Source organism: Centrocercus urophasianus, unplaced genomic scaffold (genome assembly GCF_019232065.1).
Source record: "Centrocercus urophasianus isolate 14NV4802_14NV808 unplaced genomic scaffold, USGS_Curo_1.0 seq_10, whole genome shotgun sequence".
NCBI classification, from domain to species: domain Eukaryota; kingdom Metazoa; phylum Chordata; class Aves; order Galliformes; family Phasianidae; genus Centrocercus; species Centrocercus urophasianus.
The window spans coordinates 88,119,830-88,136,560 of NW_024884142.1; the positions used below are offsets into that span (position 1 = coordinate 88,119,830).

Below are 16,731 nucleotides of genomic sequence, written 5' to 3' on the forward strand. Positions count from 1 at the left end.
GCTTTGTGCCGTAGGCGTCTGACTCTACACGTGTGGGGTTTCGCTCCCAGCAGCCAGAAAACCAACTTCGCCCTCCTCACCAAGCTCTCCCCCGGCCCGTTTCGCGGCAGCCGCGGTGCAGCCCCCTGCCGCCACCTGGTGGATGGAGCCGCTCCTTCCGGGAGCGGCAGCGGGGATGCGCCGAGCTTCGCTCCTGAGGACGGGACCGCGGCGGTTGAGCGGCCGTCTAGAGGCGGCACCCGGACACGGCGGGGCTGAGCAAAACCCCGCTGTGCAGCCTTCATCGCACCACCGGAGGCTCGCCGAGGAAGCGCGACGCAGCGCGCAGGCGCGGCCGCAGGGCGGGGCGGGGGGCGGGCGGAGGCCGGAGGTCGGGGCCGGAGCTGCGGAGGATGAATGAGGCCGAGGGGCTGCGGCAGCGCCGGCCGCTCCGCCCGCAGGTCATCACCGAGGACGGCCCAGCGCAGGAGGCCAAGGAGGGCAGGTGGGAGGCCCGTCCGGCGCGGGGCTGCGGGCCGCGTGCTGTAAGGCGCTGCCGTCCACCCGGGGCGCCGCTGGGCGCTCGGTGCTGCTCAGGCGGCCCCATGTGTGCCCGGTGGTGGGGTTGGTCTGTCTCACCATCTATCTGTTTACGTATTGGGGCTGTTTAAACGCAGCTCTTGGAGCAGTGCCGCTTATCCCGTTGTGGCTTGCGCGGATCTGCTGTGGGTGTGACTGGCTGTTGTGTAATGCTGTTGGTTTGTTTGGAGCTGGCAGTGGTTTAGAGAGGTGACCGCACACCTCTGTGTGCCTTATAAACACTTCATTGGTTTGAGGTATGGTTAAGGATGATCTCCTTTACAGCTCCCTGTGTACCGATTCAATTCAAAACTGGCTTCTCTGTAACTGCAGGCGGTAGCAGCAATAAGAAAGCAGCGTTTGCTTTGCCTTCCACCAAAGCTCGATCTTCGAGGTCCCTTCTAACCTAAACCACTCTTGGCTGGCACTGCTTTGGTTCACCATCACTGATGTCTTTTCCCATTTGAGTGCCCCTCAGATTTTCCTCTCTGCTCCTCTGTGTCACCAGGGTGCAAGAGGTGCTTATTACTGTACTCATAGCCCCCGTTAACAAGGGAGACTATCAGCACCTTTCAATTGTTCTTTCCAGCATCCACCTCTCTTGCTAATTTTTCTCACATCAGTTGTGTTTCTAGGACTCTGTCAACGATCCAGAATATTCACAGATCCCAGTCTCTCGAGACTGTCTTGCATGAAGCAGTGGAAGTACTTCTGAAGGATGCCCGTGTTCCAGATGGGAGCCATGCAGAAACTCTTGCTGACGGCTGCCCTCCCTGCTGCCTCTCCTGCCGTTCCTATGCTGAGAGGAGGAGGCAGCCCACACTGCTGGCTGTGCTGACCTCTAGTGTCTTTTTGTCAGCCTCTCTCCAAGAGCTATGTGACAGCATCTTGTTTTAGTTCTCAGTGACATCTAAATTAGTGTTGTTATAGCTAGAAGATTGGGAATTGTTTGATTTTGTTGATGTGCATTTGCTTTTATTTAATTTCTAGTATTTCAGCAGTATCTAAAGTAGGTCTTGCAGTTTGCAGGCTTGGAGCAGGGGTTTGCATGTTGCCACATTCTTCCTGCCTGCTTCCTTTATTATCAGTATATTGCAAGTTTGTTTAAGGCTCAGAAATATGACCTTTACCTAATAATGCTTTCAGGAGCTTTAATTAAGTTGGCTTGGCAGATGAGTTCTCATCCACCTTTATCAGCTTCCTTTTGTGTGAGCTATTCTCATCTGTCACAAAGGTGCTTCTGTGACTGCTAACAGCACTTTCAATTTTTAAAGTATTGAGCCATCATTTTCTGAAGGACTGTGGAACAGTGAGGCAGGCAGCTGAAGTCTTTGTGTAGACTTAGAGACCACTATGTAGACTTAGAGACCACCTCATGTCTCTGTCACTCTCTCCATTCCAAGGGCAAGGGGAAAAAGACTGGGATGTTGCTTTCTCAAGACATCTGCTGTTCCAGCAGACAGTGCTGAGATCTGGTGGTTCGTCACAAGGGCAGTCTGGCCCCTGGGAGTTGCAAAGAGGTTGGTCAATGTAGATGAGCAAGCTTATTTGAAGCAGCTTCGTGATCTGATTACGTCATCTTGGAGATAGGCTTATTGCTGTAACATTGCTGATGTGCCCAAAGGGGAGTGCTCTCTGGAAGGAGCTGTGATGGGCAATGAATATTTTAGCATCAGTTTGTTGTTGGTGCAGGCAGTGACCAGATTCAGGCCTGACTGTGTCCTTCCTTACCCAGCAGATAATCCTGAAGATTACCTTGAGGCTGATAGCAGCACTGCGTGTATATGCTGTTAGCTCCCCAGTTTTGCTGTTCGTGCTTTGGGCAGCAATTCTGTGTCCTGTTGTTTGGATGTCAGGCTGGTGAAGGATAGCACAGTGGAAATGGTCCAGGATTGATGCAGGGCAACCAGGTGCCATTTGCCTCTGTGTAACTGATACTGAGTGGAGTCTGGCTGACTCTGTCAGTGAGCATTTGGGAGTAGCTAAGGTTTGGGAGCTGCTTTTCTGCTTCAGGTCTGGGATTTGTTGGACATGGCTCTGTGCTTTCCTCTGTAAGTGCTTGATTGAGGTTTATCAGCTTGTTGAGAAGAAAATATATATATATTTTTTTTTCCTGTGGAAAAAAAAAACAGGTTTTGCTGTTTGTTGTGTGTTTTGCTGGATTAGTAGGAGGTGCTTAATTGCATCTGCATGCTGGGGCTTGAGTTTCAACCCAGTCTTCACTATGTGAAGAAAGCATTCAATTAATCTCCTCTAATCTTGTATTCGTTGTATTAGTTGCTGGGACTTTTATTAGTACATGCCTGATTTCTGCTTCTTGAAAAATTCTGGAAGGTGGAGGTTTAACTTAGAGCTGGGAAGGAAACTGCTGCCAAAATATTAATTCTATTTAAAAGAACAAAGTGTTGGGTTTTGGTCAACTGTAACTTGCATGAAACCTGTATGTGATGCTGCTCTCGGAGCCTCATGTGGTGCCATTGTGCAGAGACTGCATACATACCCCTTTGTTTTATATTAGCCATTAAGAGTATTTGAGAAGGTGATTGAGTAAAAGTATATCTGCGTCCTTTGGAATAGGAAATGGGCTGTTAAGGTTTGTGGATTTCCTTAATTATTACATGCTAAAATAGCATCACATGTTAATCCTATTTCTTGTGTGTTTCTGACAGTGCTTACAGCAGCAAGGTGTTCCGTGTTACCTTCTTGACTTTGGCTGCGTCTCTGGCTGTGCCCCTGCTTGGAGCAACTGTTCTACTGGATTGTCCTATAGACCCCCAACCCATAAGGTATGTTGTTTCTTTGTTTTAAAGTAGATACACGGAACTGTGACTTTTGCTATGTGTTGTACTACTTTTTGATGAATGAGGCAACTGTGTAAAGTGATTCCCACTGTGTTAGGAAAATGGGGATTGATTGCACTGTAACCCATTGCCAGGGCTTGCTTTGCATACCCAATCTGAGGTACCTTTGCAGTTGTGTCAGCACTGATCAGTGAAGGAGCTGAATTACTTCCTTTGATCATTAATCTCAAAAATGTCTTTGTTTTTTCTTTTTTCTGCTGTCCAAACTGTCAATAGAGCTTGTGCTTACTCACTGAATGCTCCTGCCTTCAGGGAGACATGAACTATATTTTCACCAGGGGACAAGCAGGACAGTTGAACCCAAGCTGTACCCATTTCTGACGAGAGACACTATTCATATGAAGATGTGAACTGAATGGATAACCTGACTGTGTTCAGTGCTTTGTAACAGCTGAACCATATGGCCATGTTATATTTAAATGCACATCTTGTGAAGTAAATGCATGTACTTGATCTGTGTCTTGAACTGTCTGAATTAATATCAAATATGGGATGTAACAGTGAGCCAGCTGCACGAGAGGGTATGACCTGCATTGTGTGTGAAACTGTGCTAGTGTAGTCAGGTGATTTGGTGCTTCTGGCATTTTGAAGTAAGTGAAAATGCTAGCTCTGCTGAAGATTTAGGTTCAACTTGATAATTCTGCAATGAGAAGGAAGAACAACGTTGTGAACATCTCTAGGGTTTAAAGAAACTGTTGATGTGGCAGGGTAGTACTTACAAATCTTGCCAAGAAGCTATTAGACCTAAGCCGCTTGCTTGCAAATCTTAATAAAATGCTTTCTGCTGTGTTGAGTTTAACAAAGCATTCCCTGAAACACGCTGCAACTCAATTCTGGAACCTAGTAGGATTTGTCTTCAGAGCTTTTCCTATTATGTTGTTCTGGTCTATTTCTCATCCAGAATAGTGTTCTGCAACACTATTCTGCATGCTTACATCTCTTTAAGTCCCTTTTGCCAGACTAGGACAACCATTCTTGCCCAAATCAATGACTTGTATTGCTTTAGATTCTTGAAGAGAAGCTAAAAAGCTAATTAAGGTGTGGTTTAGGCCTGTACAATAGGAAGGATAATAATTCTGTGTGGTGTTTCTGAAGTGTTCTGAAACAGCTGAAGTAGATGGATGCTTTTTGGAGCAATGACTTCAGTGGAAGAATGTGTAAAATTTGCATTCATATTACTCTGGTAAACCAGAGGAAATAAGGAGAGTTAAGAGGGCAGGGCGAAGGCAGGTGACATCTGAAATTTCAGGTGAAACATCTGCAGCTGATTTATTCCAAATTCTTTCTCTATGAGTCTGTATTGCAAGATATTGATCCTAGGGGGGATTTTCTACTTGAAAACATAACAGTCCAAAGTTCTTGGCAAGTGAGTGAGTTCCTTATCTGAATCTGCTGTTATCTTAATCTGAAACTCTCTAGCACTTGGAAAAAAGGGGTGGAAAACTATCTTGTCTTAGCGCTATGAAAGCAGCTCTGCTGTAAATCTTGTGTGGACAGGACCTAGTACTCAAATTAGAAAGTTTGCTATCTGTAACCAAACAGATAAAGTGTGCATCTCTCTCTCCTTACATTATTTGTATTGTGTCCCTGTTCTCTTCAGTTCTCGTAACTTTTACAGTTTGCAGGTCCAGCAAACTTTTTTTACCCCTAATAGCTAAATACATAGAAATTTCCACAACTTTCACTGTAGGAACAATGTGGTTGCAATGTTGCTGGTCCTGAGGAAGTCCTAGATCCTGTGTACCATGGCAAATTTTGGACTCAAACCATGTCTTCAGAGATTCTGTGGATGGAAGGCATTTGCTTGTGGTCATATAAGGAGTTATTTAAATTTAAAAATTCTTCCAGAGCTTTGCCCTGGGAGCTTTAGCGTGCTCCTGTGAATGAGCAACTAATGAGCTTACCACCTTGAGCAAGAATGCAGCTTCATTAATGACTTGAAATCATGGAGACTGTAGTGGTTGATGCTTGTGTCTTTAAGAACCTATGAGTGTGGCTGGAACATATTTGCATTTATTAGCACAGTTGGGACTGAATTTGGAGCACAGTGCTCTGGAGTGTGGTATTTGATTTGAAGCTGTGTAGACATCTTACTAGTACCTTTCTCCATATTTCTGTACTTGACTAGAAATCCAGTTGACTTAAATAAGGCTATTATGTGAATAAGGGCTTGCAAAATTGGACCTTATTTTATAGTTTTTAGATTTCAGTGCAATTCCCTTTATGTGCAACTTAATCCTTTGAGTTGCTCTTTCTCTATGGGAATGCATTCAGATTATGAACAAGAATATATTTTTCATTATGGTATGAAGATATGCATGTTGAATGCTGAAATGTCTTCTGTCGCTAGTAGTATGTCGGTTAATAATTAAAAGTTATTTATTTCCCTTATTGAAGATATGGAGTCAGATCTTAGTGTATTGTTATACAATATTGTTATAAGTCTTTTTGTTTTGTAATATGCATCTATCTTTCCAGGAAAGATGGTTTGGTAAAAACAGCTACTTCAGCTGAGTAAGAAAAGAGTAATTCTATCACACACTGCAACAGGTTGCCCAAGGAAACTGTGGATGCCCCATCCCTGGATGCATCCAAGGCCAGGCTGGATGTGGCTCTGGGCAGCCAGGTCTGGTGGTTGGCAACCCTGCATATAGCAGGGGGTTGAAATTAGATGAGCATTGTGGTCCTTTTCAATCCAGGCCATTCTATGATTCTGCTGTGTCGTGGTGCTGAATTCTTTGCCTTTCTGTAAAGAAGATGGACATGGAATGTGTTGCTGGGCTTAAAGCTGACTTACAGATACAATTTAAGAATACATGATCAGTCTCTTTTCAGATGAGCAAAACGAGAAAATTTTGATCTTTGATGAACAAGAGTTAGTCTTTCAGCTTGCCAGCTGTGTGTCTCTTTAGAAATACATTATATATGAAGTGTAGGTCAGCTTTCAGGAGTTGCAAACTAGGAAAAGGTGGATCCAACTTATTGCTCAAGAGTGTTTTCACATTTGTGCAAAGGTTCATGAGTTCTGTGTTCTATTTTTGCAGCCTGAAAGAACCACCCCTCCTGACGGGTGTGCTGGAGCCCAATAACAAGTTACAGAAAGCTGAGCGACTATGGGAGAATCAACTGGTTGGGCCAGAATCCATCGTCAATATTGGAGGTAAGCATTGACAAAAGGTGCTTAGCAGTTGTGTCCTTTATTTTCCTCCTCCTAAATCTTCTCACGGATTATTAGAGTATTAAAAATAGATATATAAATCCACAGCAACAAAGCATTCTAAATTCCTTCTTCAGATTACAGACTTGTTGCCTGTCTCTGTTAATGTCATGCTCAAGTGACTTCTTGAAGCCACGCTTTTCTGTTACCTATTTTGGTCAGAATCAACAGAAATTCTCTAGGAAACCTTCCCGTTTGTGACAGCTGAGCTATGGGTGAAATGAATGATGTGACCAGGAGGAAGTTTTGTTATGCCCTTTGAAAAGTATAACTAGCAAACGTAGGGCTTCAGATAAATTGAAGATAGAAGAGTCCTACCAATGGGCTCTGCTAGTCCAATCCTCTTTCATTTGCTGCTTAATCTGCACGTATGGCGAAGTTTGTGTTGTTTATATTCAGCTTTATGATCAAGTTAATCACACCAGTTACTTTTGCAGATGTGCTATTTACTGGGACAGCTGATGGAAAGATTCTCAAAATTGAAGATGGGGAAGTACAGACAGTAGCCAGAATTGGCCATGGTCCTTGTGGTAAGTGGCATCCTTCTGAGCATTTTGTACCCAAAAGCAGGTACTTGTGTGGATGAACTTGGTGTTCTGTCTGGATTTCACACACAAGTGCGTATCTTCCCCTGTGGACATCTGTAACAGAAATATTAGTACATGTATGAATGACATACGAGTGGAAATAATTCTACAAGCACTGGAAGGAACAGCAGAGCAAAGAGCTAAAAGAGTGGGAATGGGTGCTACTGATAACAAAGGACACTGCTCCTAGCAGTAAAATTTGGGAATTTAGTTTCTTTTATGCCACCATTACAAGGTCTGCATTCTGATAAGGCTTGCAGCATGGATGACCTGTAGAAGATCCTGCATCTTAACCCCGGGAGCATGAGGTTGCATGTGTCACAAATAATGTTCCTTTTCCTGTTGGCCCATCCAGAAATAGCATAAACCCAAAAAAGAAAACAAGAAAAGGTCAGCAACCTGACATAATGTTTATGTGAAGGTGAAGTCAGCAAGATTGTGGGGTGAAGGGCCACCCTGTAGAAACTGAAGACCTCTAAGCAAGTGTTAGTGAATGAACTCTGAGATAATGTGTGAATAGGTAAAATCAACTTCTTTGGAGATTTTGTAAATAAATGTCTGCTCTATAGAATTTTACCTTGCATTTGTTGTACCAATTTCCCTTCCTCGTTAAGTGCACTAGAGGATTGTGGTAGCAGTTATTTCTTGTTGAATTCCACACATTTTTTCCAGCTGCTCATTTGCTTCACTTAATGAGTTTTCTGGAAGTGAGTGAGTACAGCTGATAGTGCATTGTTTATTAGTATTTACCAGTTATTGATGTCTGCACCCTTATTTTGTCACTGGTTAAGCAGAGATTGTAGGCCGTTGTTACGTAGCTCTCACTAACGTGCTCAGCATTTTAGGCATTTTAAAAGGCTGTTCACAAGACCAGCTCTGATCTGTTTCGGCTGCCTAACAAGTAGAGAAGCCTTGGCACTGACAGCAAACAGTCTGCTGCCAGCTGATACACAGCTGGACTTTGAGCTTTTGTTCAGGCATGAATGTGGGGGAGAGTGGATATGGCAAATCACCTTTTCTGTTGGACTTGCACCGCATGCAATATATTCTTGGGAAAGGTGGCAAAGTTATGTTTCCTGCTACTTTGGGGCCAAAGAGGTAGAGAGCACCCTAGACTCATGTTCCTTCTCAGGCTGTGGAGAAATGGTGATAAAAGGGCTGCTTTCCCCAGCAGACTGTCTTGATAATGTCTCAAATTAGAGATGTTCTAAATGTTACAGTTCCTTAGGATTCAAGTGGACACAAATGTTTCATGTTTATGGTGTTCTTAATACACAAGTCTGTAGTCATAAGAAAACTATTCTTTCATCAGAACGTTGGCTCTTTCCAATTAGAGATACTTCCAAGGAGTGTGTACCCTTTATTACGAAAATAAACTTACAGTAAGACTGATCCTTCATAGGAAAAAAGTCTTCATTTAAATCCAATTTTCTGACATTCAGCCCTAGTTGGGGCAGCTGCTATGAGTTGCCAGGCTATTTACTAGCTAAGTTTATCTCTAGACTGGTCATAACATTAAGCTATCTGTATCACTCCCACTCAGACAAGTAAAAACTGTTTCTTTCATGAATGGCACTCATGTCTTGTTAAACTGTAGTTCAATCTCATGCAGCAAGCATGAATGCCCTGTGTTTATTTGTATTTGGAAAACCATTTAAAACATTTTTCCTAAGGAACTCCTGAAGATGAGCCAACTTGTGGACGACCACTTGGTATCAGAGTGGGACCAAATAACACCCTTTTTGTGGCAGATGCTTACTATGGACTCTATGAAGTTAATCCAGGCACAGGTATGACTTCTCTATTCAGAAGTTCTCTGCTACTGAGAAATCTGCTCTTCATTTGGAGTTTTGCCCGACACTGTAGGCAACGCCTGTCTTTTCTTTAAAGCAGTTTGGAGCTGTCTGGATGAAACATGCCATGCAAGAACTTTTTCTTGTAGCAATCACTTCTTCTCTGTGTCTGTCTAAATCAGTGTTAACAGTTGCTTATCTTCTGGTAAGCTGTGTTTTCAACTGTCAGAATAGATGCCTTGGGACTCATGAGCTCTGTGCAGCTGTTAATTTTCATAAAGGTAGAAAAATTATCTTGCAGTTACGTAAGCTTTTTGCTGTGTTTAATATTCCTTTATTTCTGCCTCAATCTCACAATGTGGTAGTGAAAACCTCTCCTCTGTAACCCCAATCTATAGAAGGTGAAGAAAGGCGTAGCTTGGTGTGGCTGAAGATCAAATGGCTTGTTCCTGCTGAGACAGGCACTGCTGCTTTGTGTCCTTCATTGTATGTCCCTGAGCCAGATCTCAGTTTCAAGAGATGTGTCATCAGAAATCTATGGTTTGTTTTCTTGAAGGGTTCACTTTCTTTACAGTTTGTTTCCAAATTGGTAGGGGGAAGGAGGCTTGGACAAGTGCCATATTGGAAGGATTTAGACTGTGTGGCTTTGGGAGAGTGTAATCAAAGTCTCCCTTACTGATGGTAGACAGCTGCCACATTAGTTCAGTCATGCCAAAACAAAGAAGAAAAACAAACCCCCAGCCCAAATATGACTACAACAGATTTTCATCAGTTGTGTTAGAGGCTTGGCCATAATAATTTACCTGGTGATGTGCCAACTGTGCCAGAGCAGTTCAGTGAACCTGCCAGTGCTTTCATGTTTAAAAAGTACTCTTCAATCCTACAGATTGATGGGGAAATAGAGTGGTAATTGGTTTGCTTGAACTCTACAGCGCTGGGACCTGCATTCATGCTTGGTTTAATGTGAATTAAACCAATTCAGAATTCAGAAATGTGGCAAGTCTCGTGCCTATCAGAAGGAAACATCTTCAGTTTCAGCTTTTCTGAAGAGTGTTTTCTCCTTGTCACTTACATTGTGTTGAGTTATTCCATTGCAATCCAAAACCTTCTTACTTAATGGAGGCAAGAATGGAAAAAATGTGAAGTGCTTGCTGATTTTCTGTTAGTGTTGAACTTGCTGCCCAGGCAGGACATATAAAAGCTGGCCTTATATGTGTGTCTTTTTTCTGACCAGGTGAAACGAAAGTGCTTGTGTCAACCAAAACACTAATTGAAGGTCAGAAGTTGTCGTTTCTGAATGACCTTACTGTGACCCGAGATGGCAGGAAAATCTACTTCACAGACTCCAGTAGCAAGTGGCAAAGAAAAGACTACTTATTCCTGCTTATGGAAGGCACAGATGATGGGCGGCAAGTATCCCTTCCCCAAGGCATTTAGCGTACTTTAAGCTCACCTGTAGGAATGGACTTGGACACTTTCTTGGTCTCCAAGTTTTTCTTGTTATAAGCCACCTGTGCAAGCACTGCACTGCCCAGGAGAGGGTGGAAGAAGATGTGGATGATGCTGATGAGACCTGCAGCAAAGTAAATGAGATTGCTTTTTTTTTTCTTCTCCTTTGAGAAGACTCAAATGGAATGTGCTTTTTAAAAGAGAGGGTGTTAGCATGATGTTCTAACTAAATCTTTAATGGACAGACCTCTTGAGATTGGCAGTTGTATTTCTCCTGACTTCATAAGCAAGTGCTTCCTTGTTATTTATCCGCTTTAACTTAGGTGAAATACATGAGCAAGGAGATGAAAAGTGAGAAATGAAATCACAATGGGTAAATATTTGTCTTTACAAACACGTATAATACTCTCTTTTTAGCCTGCTTGAATATGACACAGTAACAAAAGAAGTGAAAGTCTTAATGGTGGGACTGAGGTTTCCCAATGGTGTTCAGCTCTCTCCTGCGGAAGACTTTGTCCTGGTGTTGGAAACAACCATGGCCAGAATCAGAAGGTGAGTGTGACTTCATTGGAACTATTGACTCCATCCACTTAAAAATTAACTGACTGAGCTGAATGACAAAAGAAATCCTAGACTCTGTGTGTAGTTAACAACATCAAAGAAGACTTTCCATTGGAGGTATCTGTGCTGCATAATTTTTCCTACTGTGCTCCTCGGGCACAGTAGAGTAAGCTGACTTTTTCTGACAAAGAAGAATGCCTATGCTTTATTTCCCTATGCCAAGCTGAGGAAAAATTATTTTTAAGTAAATTCCTGTTTATACTTCATTAATTAGACTGCTTGATTTAAGATATTATAATCCTATTATTTATAACTTTCAGGTATTATGTGTCTGGGCTGATGAAAGGTGGAGCAGATATGTTTGTTGAGAATATGCCTGGTCTTCCAGATAATATCAGATTAAGCAGCTCTGGTGGATATTGGGTAGCTATGCCAGGTGTCCGTCCCAATCCTGGATTTTCTGCGTTAGATTTTTTGTCTGAAAAACCGTGGATTAAAAGGATGATATTTAAGGTAAGAAAAAAAGAATGACCTTTAGTATGGGAATGGAAGTGACTAAAAACATTGGTTTGTTCTATTTCTTCCGATTCACAGGAAGATTAAAATAAAAAATAGTGCTGTTTAAAACTGTTGTGGTTGTCTTCATGTGGAGCAGTTTGTGTGATTCATGCGTAGAGAAGCAAATGTTAGTTTCAATAAGTAGCAAACAGACATCTCTTTGAATTGCCTTCCATGTTGATCTCAGAAGAAAGCAAGAGGAGTTATCTCTGCCCTAGCCATGCAGCAATACAGGATCTGTATTTGGATATATGAAAGAAGACTCCACCTCTATACCTGAAGTGCCTGAAGGACTTATTGCCAAGTGTTTGGAGAGGTTTTAAAAAATTTCCTCTATTCTAGTGGCTTCCCTGGGCATCCTAGGAGATGTGTATGCTTCATATACTGCTGTGTGGCACTTTGTTCTAACTCAATATGCACTCCCTTTTGATTAAAGAAATAGCAATAATAACATATTTTGTGAAGGATATCTGATACTGAGTAAATGGAATAGTTCTCTTTACACAATATGAAGACTTGAAAATGCTTTCCTAAAAAAAAACTAATTAAAATAAACTGGCAGCATTTAGGATAGAAGTGACAGTTCAGCTAAATGAACTCTCATCTGTGCTGTGCTGTCTTTGCTGGTGTAGTGCAGATGCCTTAATAGAGCAGTGCTATGGGTGGCAGAGCATGTCTGCAGCTTAGCATCAGCTGTGCCAGAAGAAGCTGCTGCCTCCTGTGAGGACATTTGTTCAGCCCAGTGTCAGAGTGCATTTCTGGTGGCTGATCTTTAAAAAAAATTTTTTTTGAGCTGTCACATTTTAAGCCTGTGTAATAATGTTTACTCAAAATGTGTGCTTTTGTTCTTAGCTGGTTCAGTTGAGGGGTGTGGAACGGTTTTTGATTGTGTATCTGACTTCCAATTGTGTACAACAGAGTCTTTTGATAGTTTTCCTTTTTTTTTTGTCTTCTAGATACTGAGCCAGGAAACTGTGACAAAGCTCGTGCCCAAGCGTAGCCTCGTTGTTGAGCTTAGTGAGACAGGATCCTACAGAAGAAGCTTTCATGATCCCACTGGAGTGACAGTACCTTATGTTAGCGTGGCACATGAGCACAATGGATATCTTTACCTGGGCTCCGTCCAGTCTCCGTTTATTTGCAGACTTAATCTTCAGCATGTTTAACCATCCATCCATGATAAAGTGTCACAGTCCTGAAATACTCTAGAGGTATGAAGGAAGCATGTGATTGAAGCAGTGTGTGACTGAGGAGGAAAAGTGAAGACAGCCTGTTAATAAGTGCACTTAGCACTGCTCTGTTGCCACAGGAAAATGTACAGCTTGCTGTATCTGTCCTTGGTTTGACTGCCCTTGCTTTGGAGTTGGGGTGAATAATACTAATGTCTGAGGAATACGGTGAGGCTTCTTTGTGTGGTTATTTGCTCAAGCAAAATCTACTGCATTTCCAAACCCAACCCTGGAGTTTTCTTAAACAGGCAACATCTGTCACCCATAATGCAACTGTATGTTTATCTTACCATTGAAGGGTTTACAATGTATGGAATTTAAACATGTATGATCTGGACTGAAGAGGATATCTTGCATGTGTTTATACTTCAAAGCCAACTGTTTAGGAGTGATTACAGTGCATGTTCTCACTTGCATACAATCGTGCTGTGGTATAGGCAGCAACATCTGGAACATGCCTAGAAACCTAATTATTCCACTTGGGTTTTTTCAATTCTAGCCTATGTAATCAACATTGGAAACTACGGTTAACAGCTAATCAACATGCAGAATCTGATTTGATCATTATCTATGGATTCTTGTGTGGTTTTTTTTGTTTGTTTGTAGTTGGATGAAAGTTTTTTCTAAATTACCAAAGACTGGTTCCGGGGGTTTAAGGTGGATCATTTAGAATGTTACCTCCATGTTCATCAGGTCCTGTAAGTTTCCTGTTCACTGTGTAGGTGGCCATTCCTGAGGGGCATGGGAGGGAAGAAGACCAGCTGCAGGAATCCTCTTCAGCATGTGTATTATGGCAAACAGGTGAAGGTTTTGGGAAGGGTCTGTGTGTCTGAGGGTGGATGTAGACTGAAGGAGCCCCTGCAGCACCTACTAATAGTGGATGAAGAAGGCTTTGGTGGAAAATGTTAGAATATGGTAGTTGTTCATGGGTGCTTCCTGCGTTGAAAGGTACACTGGTGAATCCACAAAATGCTTTTCTGTAAACTACTGCAAAGGAAAGTCCATTCTGCTTACATTTTCAATAAGAATTTTTTTCCACCTTGGTTAGGATCTTAGGGGAGTTTATTTCAGCAGTGTGATTTAGTGAGATTTAGTAGGGATTCCTGCTCTGGGACTGAAGATTACTGCTTGCTCTCTACTGCCTCTTTCTACCACTGGGTGATACTCAAACACTGAGTTACTCTGTTGCTCAATTTTCTCACCTCTGAAAAGGAAATAACCATGATTTGCTTTATTATATAATGAAAAACACTGGAGAAAGGGAAGATGATGTTGAAAATGCCGTCTGCTTTCACTGTCTATCGTTTGCATTTCCCTGCAGTAATAAAGACAAGCACAGAAAGTGTATTTTTACTGTCAGTGCTCTGTCACTGTATACTGCACTACTACCAGACTGCAGCAACCCTGTGGAAGTAGCTGGTGGTTGCTGGATCAGGCTCTGCTGTGCCTGTGCTCACAAGCCTTTTTACTTGTTTCAGTGGTCACTGGATCTGGGAGGAAGATCAGTGGGAGAAGAAAGAAGCCTGGTAGACAACTTACTGCAGGTTCTGACCTTTGGTCCAGCAGAGCCCTATCTTAATTATTTGTGGGCAGGGACTGAGTGATTCTGTGATAAGTTTCAAAGGCTGAGAAGCTTGGCCTTCCTGCCAGACTTGCGCTACAGGAACTCTGGAGAAGGGTTGAGAATGGGACGCTCTTGCAACACATTTTGCTGGCAAAAGGGCTGGCTGACTAAGCAGCATCTGGCTAGTATTGCTCCGCCAGCCCTTGTGGCTGTTTTTCATGGGATTTGAAAACAGAACTTGATGTGACAGGGTACAAAAGCAAGTTCTCTGTAGGCCTTGCTTCACTGGTGTTTCAGCAGCCTTGAATCAAGCACAGCTTTGCCTGTAGTTGTACAGCTACCTCTAGTGTTTCATTTCCAAAAGTATCTTACTGAATAATTTAATGCTTTCTTTCATAGGGAAGTAGACCTCAGATGTTTAGGCATGCCAAATGTAATAGCTTCTGTGTGATTAGTTCTCTTCTAAGGCTGTATTCCTGAAGCTGTTAAGTGGAAAAGAAAATAGCTGTGCTGCTGATTCTCAAGAGGATTAAGACACAGAAAGCCTGACAAGACATTCTTCTTGCATTTATCCTTTCTCTTCTTTCACCTCCACTGCTAAGGATTTAGTACTGTGGTCTCACTAGAAGGTTCTTCAGTCTTTTTAGTTCTCTCTGAACTCTGCAAGTTCAGCAGACTCATATGAACAGTACATATTTCTTGAACATCCTAAACACAGGATTTGCATAGCAAAACTATTTGCATAGTCCTCCAAAGGAGCCCAAAGTCTCTGAAGACCCAAAGGAATGCCTTTCCTGAGCACAAGTAGTACCAGGTCCTGTTCCTGGTGCGGTGCAGTATCTTGGCAGTCCATCCTTGATGAGCAGAAGTAGGGTGAGCTGTAGCTGCAGAGCTCAGGTGAAACAGCTTGACTGACACACAGCTTTTTCCTCGCTTCAGCATGAGCGGTGCTTAAAAACAACACTTCCACAGAAGCTCAGATGCTTTTAGTTGCTGGTATTTCCTCAGATGCAACCGTCTCAGTGTGATGCAGTAGCAATAAAATGCCTGTGTAACAACAGGCCCAAACTCCCCTTGGTGTTAATAAGAAGGCTGCTTTTACAAGCTCATTCTGCTGTCACGTAAGTGTGAGTTGATGGTGTACTTGATTATATCACTGCAGGAACATGAGATCTTTGCAACACTGAGAATTGCACTTCTCTAGAAGCAAGAGTAATGTCCAAAGGTCTTGTTAGGATAAGATTTTGGGTGTCAGGAGAAAGTTCTGCACTTCTAAGAAAGCCACAGATCGTATCTTACCCAGGCTGGATGTGGCTTTGGGCAGCCTGGTCTAGAGGTTGGCGACCCTGCCCATGGCAGGGGGGTTGAAACAAAATGATCTTTGAGGGGCATTTCAACCCAGGCCATTCTATGATTCTGTATCTGCACAACTCCTGGAGAATCCTGAGGTTGCTTCCTGCGTTTCGCCCAAGTGTCTCCAAATTGATGGGATGTGGAATGGGAAAATGGTGCCTAGTCTCCTGAAGGGCTTTAGCATAAAGCTGTACAGTAGAACTGCTTAAGGAAAAGGAGCTTAGCTTAAGTACACCACAGTTGTGCATTTTAAAGATAGGTTTTTGTTGCTTTGTCTGGCATTACCGATGGATCAGGTGTTTCTGCAGGGCAAGAATGTCAAGAAATTTTGCTGAAACTATTTAAGATTCTATATCCTGGGTAACTGCCATGCCCCTATTCTGGAGCAAACATCTCCTACAGCAGAACTGCTGGAAGATTATGTGTATGTACCCCTGGCACTTACACATCTCAGTGTGAACAGTTTATAAAATTAATTGCAAAGCCTTGGCCCTCCTTTAATTCTGAGTCTGCTTTGTAGCAGTGACCTTTGCATATGGTGTGGTGATCTCCTGAACCTCTGGGACTGTCTGCTCAGTGATCACAGCAGAGATCTTCTGATGCTGATGTATGGGCTTTCTCATTTAGTTTGCTTAGAAAAACTAGTGCAGTAAGAGAAAAGTCATGTGGGACTGCAGATTGTTTTGCTGCTTTGAGGTAGGGACAGAAAAATTTAGCAGTAAGTGATCAAGTGATGTAAACGCAAGCAGCTTCCTCCAGCCAGCAGAAAGCCATCTCTGCTTATAGAGCTGCTGCCAGCTGAACTTTGTCTTGGCTCTGTGCAATTGTATGCGTGACAGCCCAGCCACCAACAGACAGGAACAGATTCCTCTGAAGCACTGGCTTTGGCTGTCCTTGGAGCTCTTAATGCTGCTGCTGGGATTGTTCCTTTTTCTCCAGGGGGCGGATTGACAGGCTCTTCCCCTCTCTTCTTAGGGCCTAAATTTTACTGGCTATATTTA

General features: G+C 42.9%; 1 protein-coding gene across 1 annotated transcript; it reads left to right on the forward strand.

Annotated features, from left to right (window-relative positions):
- Positions 1-362: 362 nt before the first annotated feature.
- On the forward strand, positions 363-13,449 carry LOC122163451 (adipocyte plasma membrane associated protein). Its single transcript, XM_042824692.1, has 9 exons — positions 363-484; positions 3,228-3,344; positions 6,464-6,579; positions 7,074-7,166; positions 8,897-9,013; positions 10,251-10,425; positions 10,883-11,017; positions 11,347-11,539; positions 12,541-13,449. The coding sequence occupies exons 1-9, from the start codon at positions 393-395 to the stop codon at positions 12,748-12,750; spliced, it is 1,248 nt and encodes a 415-aa protein (XP_042680626.1). The 5' UTR covers positions 363-392; the 3' UTR covers positions 12,751-13,449.
- The last annotated feature ends 3,282 nt before the right edge of the window (positions 13,450-16,731 follow it).

Coding starts and splice junctions, on each gene's coding strand:
- LOC122163451 (XM_042824692.1), top strand. CDS start 393: ATGAATGAGGCCGAGGGGCTGCGGCAGCGCCGGCCGCTCCGCCCGCAG. Junction 7,167..8,896: donor AATTGGCCATGGTCCTTGTG/GTAAGTGGCATC, acceptor ATTTTTCCTAAG/GAACTCCTGAAGATGAGCCA. Junction 10,426..10,882: donor GAAGGCACAGATGATGGGCG/GCAAGTATCCCT, acceptor CTCTCTTTTTAG/CCTGCTTGAATATGACACAG.